The sequence below is a fragment of the Solanum pennellii genome, chromosome 6, assembly GCF_001406875.1.
Source record: "Solanum pennellii chromosome 6, SPENNV200".
Classification (NCBI taxonomy): domain Eukaryota; kingdom Viridiplantae; phylum Streptophyta; class Magnoliopsida; order Solanales; family Solanaceae; genus Solanum; species Solanum pennellii.
Genome location: NC_028642.1, coordinates 54,072,854 through 54,084,659, shown reverse-complemented (window position 1 = coordinate 54,084,659; position 11,806 = coordinate 54,072,854). Strand labels below are relative to the sequence as shown.

The following is an 11,806-nucleotide window of genomic DNA, read 5'->3' as shown; positions in this document are numbered from 1 at the left end:
TATTTTTCCAATGAACTGATTCAGTTAAAAATGAATAGAAAAATCATTTCCTATTACACGAATTACTCATTGATCTACGATATGATTTTTTTTCGTCTAGTAGCTAGTGATTTAATAATGGGGAAATTACATATTTTACCGCTTAATAAAAAAATATTTGTATAATGCACTAATCATATATACTATAGCAACTATAATTTTGCTATTTCTTAATAGTTTTAATTTATTTTGTTCCATTTCTTAATTACCAAACAAAACTAACAACAAAAAAAAAAATATTCCTTCTTCAATTTATTATAGCTATATATATAACATATAAAATAAAATAAAATATAAATGTTTTGATCAGATTTTTGATTAATCAATTTGAAATACATACTTAACATAAATTAGCCCACATTTTAAATTGATTGAATTTGCATAAGTCAAGTGCGAATCTTACCTCCTCTAGATTAATCGAAGTGTCTATTTTTTTAAAAATGGACCTAGAAATTATTACAAGAAGCAAATGTAGCTAGAAATTAAATGTTTATACAACTCATCCTCACATTGTCAAAGATTACTTTTGAGGTACAATTTAGACTCCATGTATCTTTCCTAATTTATATAAGCAAAAAAAAATGTTGATTATTAGTTAATTGCAAGTCCGATCAATAAGAATAGTACGATTTAGGTTTACTTATTATTGAAGGATGACTAATGAAGTCCCTACAATTCAAAGCCATCTTAAATTATATTTACCTAATCTAACAAAGTTGATAATGAAACTAGCCAATGATCTTAAGTGGTCCATTTTTTTTAATTGAAGTGACATTTTTATACAACAAAACTAAGAACAGTACATGAATATCCTAATTGGCTGCCAAAATAATCATAGCTTTAACATTTTTCTGGTCCAATTTAATATGCATGTAGTGTCCTAATCACGTTGAAATTACTAAACAATAACCGTGAATACTTTTTATCTTGTTTCGTTTTTTCCTTTTTTAGACTTTAAACACCACGTGACTCTTAATTTCAATTGATGATATATAGATATGTCTAAATTATAATTGAACACTTTTTTAATATTTATCTTTATAATAGATAAATATTTAATTCGTTTTAATTTATTTGTCTGATTTTAACTTGATATAAGTTTATGAAATAATGAAAAACTTTTCAATACATATACATTTGTGCTCTTAAACTAACAACATGTAGAATGTATAAAAATATCATTTAATCTTGTACGCTTAAACATATCACATAATAATGAAAATTAAATATGCCACATAAAAGTTTTTTCTAGTGCTAATATAGCAAATATTAATTGATACTTATATAAAACTTATTTATATATAAAATTTTATATAATTAATGTTCTTACAGCCATTAATTGTGTGGGAAAAGAATTCACTTGGGTACGCACAGCAATATATTTCATTCTTTTTTATTATTACTTGTCTATAATAATAAAAATATATTTTTAATTTTTAATTGTCATTTTTAACATATCAAAAACAAACGTATTAATTTTCGTATTTGGCTATTTTTATTAATTACTTGTTCCTTAAATTATTTTTCAAATCTAAGACTTATATACTGTGAATAAATACATATGAATTCTTATAAGGGTAAAAATGTAAAATGAAGAAGATATAAAAGAAAAATATTTGTAACAAAAATGAACTTCATTTAAATTTGTTAATATTGCGTCATAAATATCGTCAGTTAGGATGATCGCCACGTGGATTAGTGAAATAAGAAAAAGATAAATAAACAGCTTGACTTTTTTTTTTTTCACAAGCGAAAGAGTAAATGCTAAGTGCTGTCCAGTTTTGACTATTTAAAGTTTAGCCATTTTTACCCTTCTCTTCATCAGCTAGTGTAACAACACATCTTCAATTATTATTATTATTTTTTATTATATATATAGACAAGGACCCCTCTCTTTTTTTAGACCCTTGTCTCAAATATTTTCTTCATACAAAGTTGTTTCACTTATATCCTATAAACATAGCTAGAGAAAAGAAAAAAAAAAATTCAAGAAAATCAAAAGTCCTTTTGTTGTTGAATTAAATCAAAGAAGATTTGTTTGTTTTGATTTAGAAATGGGAAGGCCTCCTTGTTGTGAAAAAAGTGGGGTGAAAAAAGGGCCATGGACACCAGAAGAAGATATCATTTTGGTTTCATACATTCAAGAACATGGCCCTGGAAACTGGAGAAATATTCCAACTAATACTGGTACTGTTTTTTTTTGTTTTTTTTTTTTTTGAATTTTTTTTTTTTGGGTAGGTTGGATACATTAAATATGTGTAATTAATTTTTTTTGCAGCTCCATCACACATCTTTTTGAATAATAAATCAATTAATTTGATAGTTTTTTTATTTTTTTTTATAACAGGTTTGCTAAGATGCAGCAAAAGTTGTAGACTTCGATGGACTAATTATCTCCGGCCAGGGATCAAACGTGGAAACTTCACTGAACATGAAGAAAAAATGATCATCCATCTTCAAGCTCTTCTTGGCAATCGGTACTAAAATCAACCTTAAAAAAAAAAAAAAATTTGTTTTTAAAATTTTTTTTAGGGTTAGATCCAATTTTTTTTAATATAGTTTTATAATTATTAGAGGAGCAAACTCGAATTCTGCAAAAATCTCACTTTTTTTAAGCACAAAAAGGGGAATTGACATAAAAATATTGATGGAAGTGTAACACGTGTTTATTCAGTTTCCTCCGAACACACTAAATCGGAACTTTTCTTTTAAACATGAAAAATTGAAATTAGTTATGAATTTTGTTGGTATCGTTGATCCGTTGTTAAATTGCTCATTGCTAATAGAATCATTAATTGTTAGTTTATATTTAATTTTGTTGTTCTTGGGTAAGATGTTAAATTGTTATATTGAAACTAAGATTATTTATGTTTATTTTTTGGGTGTTAGATGGGCAGCTATAGCTTCATACCTTCCGCAAAGAACAGACAACGATATCAAGAATTACTGGAACACTCATTTGAAAAAGAAGCTTAATAACAACAAGAAGGTTGAAGGTCATGATGATCGTCAAGAAGGAACTTCAGCATCATCATCATCATCTCAATCAAAAATCATAAAAGGACAATGGGAAAGGAGGCTTCAAACTGACATTCACACTGCTAAACAAGCTCTTTGTGATGCTTTGTCACTTGATACAACTCCAAATAACAAAAACAACAATAATAATCCACCTCCTCATGATCAGGATCAACAACCACCATCAGTTCAAACACCTACTACCTATGCTTCAAGTGCTGAAAACATTGCTAAGTTGCTTCAAAATTGGATGAAAAATTCACCCAAATCGACCTCGTCTAGTAGCTCGAAAATTACTTATATGTCATCCTTGAACAACAATTTATCAATCGGTGCAGTTTCAAGTTCTAGCCCTAGTGAAGGGACGGTAAATGTTACTCCTGGACAAGGTTTGGACTCTATCTTTAGCTTTAATTCATCTAATAATTCGGATGTTTCGCAATCCGTATCGGTCGATGAGGGTGGTAATTTCAGTACACCTGAGAATCATAACAACAACAACAACAACAATGCTGGGATTTATCAAGTTGAAAGCAAGCCAAATTTGCCCGATTTCAAGCCAGAAAATGGGAATTTTCAAGAGGAGAGTAAGCAAAATATGGAGACACAACAAGTGCCTTTAACTATGCTGGAGAAATGGCTACTTGAGGATGCTAATGCACAAGCTGAACAAGAAGATCAGTTAATGGGAATTGGAATGGGAATGGGAATGACCTTAGCTGAAACTAATGATTTGTTTTGAAGAAAACAAAAAAAAAAAATAGTTTACTAGTACTCCCTTCGTTTCAATTTATCTGCCTTGATTTGACTGAGCATGAAGTTGAAGAAAAAAATAAGTAAAACGGATAAATTGAAACGCAGGGAGTAGTAAATATTTCTTCAAAACAACATAGGACAGTTTGGGGTAGTTGGTCTTTTTGGGTTATTTTAATTAGTTGGTACTAGTTAGGATTTGGAGTACTACTCCATAGGTTTTATTTAAGTACTTTACTTTATATATAGCCAGAGCAGATCTAAACTCTGATATTTGCAAGAACATATAAAGTGTATATTTCATGTAACTTTGAAACTTGCATATGTATTAAGTAGCTAGGTAAATAATGAACCCTCCCCCAGTACTCTTTAAAGAGCTGCTTCAATTGTTTGTATTTTGGGTTCATTTTTTGTGTAAACCTGACTTCTATATGAAAAAAAAATCCTCAGTTACAAATAATTAAACTGAGGTTAGTTATATGAATTCTCGTTGTTCATCAATGTTCCCTTTTTTTTATCTAGTAATTATTTTTCTGAAAGTCTATCGAAAACAGTTTTTTTCAGGTACGAGTAAAATTGCGTGAAACTCTTTTATTTCAAGATAAATGATAATTGATGAAGTCACATCATGAATCTATCGCAATCTATTAATCTATAGTTCTATCTTCTCCACATAATGAAAAATGCACCGAGCAATTAGGTGTTGTTTTTGACTTTGTGAACCTTTCGTTAATTTTCTTAAATTTTGTCGGTAAAGCTATGCTTAAATGAGCACGATTTAACTTATATATATTGATATAAAATTTATACACTATTATACTATAATTTGTCATAACGTGTTTAAAATTAAAAATTATTTGATTTGATTGTATAAAAATTATTTTATAAAACTATTTGGTGAGCTCTAATATAGCCATTCCTTTTCCATAGAAGTTTTACCCCCTAGACTATACTGAGTGTATAAGTGAGTAAATCACATTGAATGAGAGAAGATGCCATGAGTCAGAAAGGCATTTAATCATTTGTTGTGGATGGAGTGAATAATAAGCAAGTCAATGCGGCACTCTTCCGTTCCATATTAGTTAATCATCGTTATTTTTTATTTTTTTTCATAATATTTATAATTACTAAAAAATATAAATACTTTCAGAAAATTTACTTAATATTTTTTGGTCTAGTAAAATAGGTAATTAATATATAACATTTATTATTAATATAATAATCAATTAATATAAAACAAACGAAGCTCAATTTATATAACAATCCCAGGAGTGGTGTTTTTGATTGACTTCTTTTACTTTCAATGTTAAAATCCTGTAAGAAAAAGTCTTTAACTTCATTAACTAAAATGTGAGTCAAGTTCACTTTATGCATTTACAAGTGATACTTAATACAGTAATATTCCTTCCGCTCTATACTTATTTTATGTTTTTCTATTGTCTTATTACGTTTTTCGAATGTTAATTTGATTAAAATTTTCAATTAAATTGAATTAGCTAAATCATTCTACATTTTAAAATTACAATTATATATTCAAAATTATATGTATAAATAAAGTTATATAAGCAACAATGTTCTCATACCAGTATCATATATATAAAAAACATATCTTAAATTATAGGTCCATGTTTATATATTTTGATCTTCGAAAAATAAAAAATGATAAGTATTCTCTCTGTCCATTTCCAATATTAACTTGGGACTCCTCCAAATGAATAATAAAATAAAACAACAATATAACTATATGACTTTTTAAATATAATAAATTTAATGCTTTGATAAATATATGAAAATATAACTATAGTCTATGGTTAATAATTAGAAGAAAAAAAATTAGGATAAAGGGAAATAATTTGTTTTCTGAAACACCAATTAGAAATGGGTCAAATAGGTGTTATAATTTATAAATGAGTTAAAGAATCTTATTTCTAAAAATGGATAATAAAAAATAGGTTGTTATTATCCTTAAAATGTATCACTTCCCGTTTGTTTTTACTTTATTGGAGACATGAGCATAGTTTGATAAGCTCATTATTCCAAAAGATTCAAAAGCTAACCACTTTTTAAGTATTGACTCTATTGAGTTAATACCTCAGATAGTCACTTAACTATGCACTCTTCTCTCAGAAAGTCACTTAATTTTCAATTTTCACTCAAAAGTCACTTAATTGTGCACTTCTATCTCAGAAAGTCACTCAACTTTGAATTTTAACTCAAAAGTCACTCAACTATCCTCTCTTTCCTCAGAAAGTCACTCAATCTATTAAATTATTTTTTAATTAAAATTTGTTGATATTAATTATTTATATAACAAATCAAAAATTTTTAAAAATAAAAATACTATTTAAACCATTTAGTGATCCACCCACCTAACCCGACCCGTTAAAAAATATGATATGACCAATTTTATATGATTAAATCGCATTCATTGAGTACCCCAATGATTATGAGATCACTTCACATAAATGATGATTCAGTTTGATTTCAAAAGAAGGATGAAGAGTTTCTTGGTGATGAAACTCTATATCTTGGTGCAATTAGGGCACTAGTGCATCTTACTAACAATATTTGATCAGATATTTGTTTTGCAGTAAATTTACTGGCAAGATTCAGTTTCTCCCCGATAAAAGAATATTGAAATGGTGTTGAGCACATGATTGAATATCCTCGAAGGACCATAGTTATGGGTTTATTCTATTCCGAGGAATCCAAGACAAAATTGATTGTTTATGCAGAAGCAGAATATTTATCTGATCCGCATAAAGCACAATCTCAAACACGTTATTTGTTTTCATGTGGAGGCACAATAATATCTTGGCGATCAATAAAGCAAATATTGCTACACAGAAATAAAAGTCCTCCATGAAACAAGTCGAAAGTGCGTCTGGTTGAGATAAATGACACACCATATTCAGGAAATATGTGGTTTTTCTTTGAAAAAGAACATACCAACCACAATGTACGAAAATTGGAGACATCATCACAAGAAATTAAGTGATGTTTTAATCAGGGGGAATATAATACATCTTGCACTCTTTTTCCCTTGACCGAGGTTTTTTCCCACTGGGTTTTCTTGACAAGGTTTTTAATGAGGCAACAAATAGTGCGTAGCAAAAGATATGTGTACTCTTTTTCCTTCACTAGAATTTTTTCCCAAAGGGTTTTTCCTAATAAGGTTTTTAATGAGGCACATTATCTATGGACATCCAAGGGGGAGTGTTATAAATTCATTGAATAAGTGGATAGTCCATAAAGTTAGTACATGAACAATCATCCATATTCACTAGGTTTCATGAACCTTTTTTGATAAGAATGTATCTATTTATTATGATATTTAATATGGTGATTTTTGGAGTGATTTCTCAACCTATAAATAGGGTTGTTCATTTACTATTGTATGATATACAGATGAGACTTACATACACTTGAATAACAAGAATATTTTTCTTCTTCTATCTACTTCTTTCGTCTTCTTTGTTTTATGATTATATTCTTATGAGCTTGATTTTATGACCTTTTTTTAATTATTATTTTTCATTGTGCATATTTATTAATACAAAGACCGATAAGAAAAAAATTATTTTTAAAATTTGTTTATTTGTTAATATATTTCATTATCAAACGTCATTGCTTAAGTACTTGATTACTGCTTTTCACTCTTTGTCAAAGCATTAATTATCATAGTAAGTATTATTTATTGATAGTCTTTGATTTACTTTGAAATATTGACTACTTGATACGAACTTAAACTTGGAATAATTATTAAGGAGAATTGATAAATATGTCATTATTATGAAATAAATTTTCCCCAAGGAACTATAGCGTTGGATGAAAGGAATGACCAAAGATTATTACTTGAGAAAAACTCAAACTCCGCCCGTTTTAAATTATCAATCGTGATTTTTAAAATTATCATCTTAAATTATTCGTCATTTTAAAAGTCCAAAACAAAATTAATCATTTTCTCTATTTAATTATTGGTAGTAATTATTCTTAAAGATTATAAACAGCTACACATAAATAGAGAAAATATTTAATGAAAAGAGATTAATTACTTACATCTTAAGACAGTAAATAAATAACGATAAAATAGTCAAAGACTATTTTAATTAATATTATATCGTGTAAAAGAGAAACATGACAGATTCTTTGAATCGGAAAAATATATAGAATTTTCAGCTAAAATTGACACATTTGATTTCCTTAATTAGGGTAACAAGAACTAAAACATCATTTGTTTCCAATTACCTACTGACTTCTCTAATTTGACAAAGTCTTAACTCAATGGTGTTATCATAATCTAGTAAGTCTTCAAGTGAAGGTTAATCAATTTAGTCTGTTCTTTTTAAGTTCAGTTATTTATTAGTGAATGTCATGAAGCAACATATAGCAAAACCAAAATAAAATAAAATCGAAAAGAATATTACTTTTATAGGGTGGCATTTTACTAGTTGTACTAATATTTTTCCTGTAACCATAATTACATAATTCATTGTGAAGCTAAAGCTAAACAGTGGTGGGGTTGATGTTAACATGGGGAACCAATAGTTAGAGCTGAAAAAAGTATGTATTTATATATACAGTGTAATTTTTCGATAAAGAATATCATGATATCAATTATCACCACAGGAATAATTGGATTAGATCCATGAAGTTTAAAGAATTCCTCAAGTTGATGAACTTTCCAATAGTACTATATATAGTGTACTTTATTAGAAGGTTTCAACAACTAAAGCTACCCATAATTAAATTGAAGTTTATTATTTGAGGATGAGAATCCTTGAAGGTTTTGGCCTTTTTCTTATCATAATAATTATCATTGAAAGCAATCTGAATTTTAGGGGAATAACTATAGCCAGGAAACTTATATTGGGAAAATGCAATTTTAATTTGTATTAAATGCAAAACATGTGGAGTAATATTTGACTTTGCTTGCTCCTAACCAATCACAAGGCCTAGGCCATTCATGCCTCTCAATCAAAGAGAAAATGAAATGTGTTTGGGATAATCTAAACAAAAATACTCCTTTAACATAGTTTGATATTGTTCGTTTTGTATCAATTATATAAGTTCCCTCATTGCAATTCTCGGATGTGACTTTCCTTATATGTCAGGTAAAAATATGATATTTGGGTCTAATTCAAACCCTAAAAGCTAGCTCATTTGTCCAAGCCCATATGAAAAGATTAAATTTTCATCGATGTAAGATTTTTTAACATGTTATACCTCTCTGGTTCCTCTTATAAAGGAACAACAGAGTGCATATGTCCCTCATGAATAACACCAACAAATGGCAAGGAAATATATACATGACATATTCACCTTTTGAAGTGTCAATATACAGAGAATTTATTGAAAGCACATTATTTTCTTCAACGCATGAAGAAGAAAAACGACGTACAACTTTTAATTATTCCACTTGCCAAAGGATGCTTCACTTTAGAGACAACATTTAAGAATTTACGTATGGTGGAGAATATATATATATATATTGTAATTGCATATTTACATAAGGCCATGATGTTTCTTTTTGAAAAAAATTACATAAATTAATACATTTTAAAAAATAATTACTGATTTTAGCGATACTTTTTGTTTATTATCATTTATAGCAATATTGTAAATAAATCTGTAATATGTATTAAAAGTGAATTATGTATTCAATATATTTGAATTATAATTGTTTTTGAAACATATTATGTTTGTTTGGTAAAAAATTATCACATTGTATTATAAGTGTATTAAAATGTGTGATAAATATATTATCCGTCATTGAAACTTGTACTATAAGTGAATAATAAATTGTTTTTTATAATATGTATTAAACTTGTATTATAAATAAATTAAAAGTGATCAAATAAAAAAAATATTATCACTATAAATAATAAATATTTTTTTATCTTAATATATTTATGTAAGTTTCCCTTTCTTTTTCCTAAAAATGTAAGGAGAATAAAAAACAGCCAAAACACAATGCACATTTTTTATCAATCTACCTTATAAAATAGTATCTTTTAAGTCGACAATATTTTCAAGTGGGGGTTGCTGCACCATACATATAGACGAAAATCCAAATGATCTTTTAGAAGGGGTGCTATTTCGTTTAATTTGTACTTGATATTTTATTCGCTTTAAAATAAGTGTTATTTTAACTCATTTCACATTTACTAAGAAAAATATAAATAGAGATATATGATTTACTTAATTACTTTTATTTATCAGATGTTTCATGAGAATTGTTAAACATAGTTGAAAAGAAGTGGTTAATCATGTACGAGTATAGTCAGAGGCGTATCTAAGGGGTCATTGGGTTCCCGAATTCATGGTCCCCTCCCGAGATCATATATATAGTAGTGTTATATTTTTTTAAAATATTGAGATATAAATGTGTGACTCACACGTGAAGGATCACATGATGCGATTATCAAAGGTGTACCTCTCTCTGCGAGGTTAGAAATTTGAATTTTATATTTATCATGTTTTATTTTTCTTTCTAAAATTAAATAACATTTCTCCAAGTGTAATTGGTAATCAATTTTCGACCTATAATTTTAAATTTTAACAGTTTTCAGTAGTAAAAACCTAAATGTCGAATCGATTAAATTTATATCATAAATCAATCTTTTTATAACAGTACACCCATCATCTCAAAATCCTGAATCACGTGTATAGTTAGAAAAATATGCTACTAATTCTTGTTTTAAATTTTTAAAATGACACTTTTTTATGATATTATTTTTTTCTTTCTAAAATGACACTTATTTTAAAACAGAGTTTATAATAATTTAACAACAATATCATATTTTAAAACAGAGTTTATAATAATTAACAACAATATCATGTCCATCAGAAGAGAAGCCCCTTGCCTTTTCCATGTAAAGCTTCTTAAACCCTTTATATGATGAAAGTGTATTATTTACTTTTTTGAGTCACACATATGTAAATGCATCTTTTATATTTGACTTTAATTTGGTCCAATGAGATAATAACCGATGAGAGAGGTAGTATATATCGATGCGACCACTCATCATAATGATATAAAAATAACACTAGGATTCAATTTATATCCATAGTAAATTAAAATTTCAAATCGAAGTTAGAAAGTCTATTCAAATCTCATAAACAAAAATATAATTTCAAATCAAAATGTTAAAATTGAATTAAAAAATTGTACGATGAAACACTTATTAAGATTTTTGTAATGAAATATTTTAAAGTGATAGTCAGAAATGGAAGTAACACTTGTATACGGATTTATCAAAACTCAATAGATTTATTAAATATTTATAAATACTTAAGTCATAAATTTAATTATTATTATTGTTATAATATTAACTTGCGTAGAAATTCATACTGCCTCCGGTGATAGGTGACTAGTGATTAAATGTTATAGGGACATAATTATAATTTATAACTTATGCATATATATAAAGTCCAAAATTAAAAGGATAAAAAAAAATTGTCAAAAATTTCAAAAGGGATATTAAATTTTTTTTTAATTAAAAGGGCAAAATCGCTCCTCACGGAGCGATTTGTTTCTAACAAAATTGACGTGTTAATTTTTTTTAAAAAAACATAGAAATCGCTACTGTAGCAGCGATTTCATCCAAAAAAGAAATTCCTTAAACCGCTGCTGTAGCAGCGATTTCAATTTCAATATTTTTTTTCTAAAAACACTGCACTCGCAGCGATATTAAAAAAAATATCGAAGCAATTTTACCCTTTTGATTAAAGAAAAATGATATGTCCTTTCAAATTTTTTGACAGCTTTTTTTATCCTTTTTGACTCCGGACTCAATATATATAGGTCTATTTAGGATGAGATGGTAACTGGATTTTCTAATTCATCCTAAGGAATAGTCAAGTGTTGATTGAGGAGCTATTCTGTCCTACCGTTTTATTGATATATGACAACTAGGATTTAATTAATTAATTTATTTTAAAAAAAGTATGATCCTATCCTTGAGATACTCTACATTATATATATATATATATA

General features: G+C 27.4%; 1 protein-coding gene across 1 annotated transcript; it reads left to right on the top strand.

The window, feature by feature from the left end:
- The first annotated feature begins 1,933 nt into the window (after positions 1-1,933).
- Positions 1,934-4,196, top strand: LOC107021570 (myb-related protein 306-like). The gene is made up of 3 exons (XM_015222256.2): positions 1,934-2,226; positions 2,387-2,516; positions 2,929-4,196. The coding sequence occupies exons 1-3, from the start codon at positions 2,094-2,096 to the stop codon at positions 3,797-3,799; spliced, it is 1,134 nt and encodes a 377-aa protein (XP_015077742.1). The 5' UTR covers positions 1,934-2,093; the 3' UTR covers positions 3,800-4,196.
- Positions 4,197-11,806: the final 7,610 nt, after the last annotated feature.

Bases quoted from the DNA above. Each gene is read 5' to 3' on its own strand.
- LOC107021570 (XM_015222256.2), top strand. From the start codon at position 2,094: ATGGGAAGGCCTCCTTGTTGTGAAAAAAGTGGGGTGAAAAAAGGGCCA. The intron at 2,227-2,386 runs GTACTGTTTTTT...TTTTTATAACAG, and splicing joins AAATATTCCAACTAATACTG to GTTTGCTAAGATGCAGCAAA. The intron at 2,517-2,928 runs GTACTAAAATCA...TTTGGGTGTTAG, and splicing joins CAAGCTCTTCTTGGCAATCG to ATGGGCAGCTATAGCTTCAT.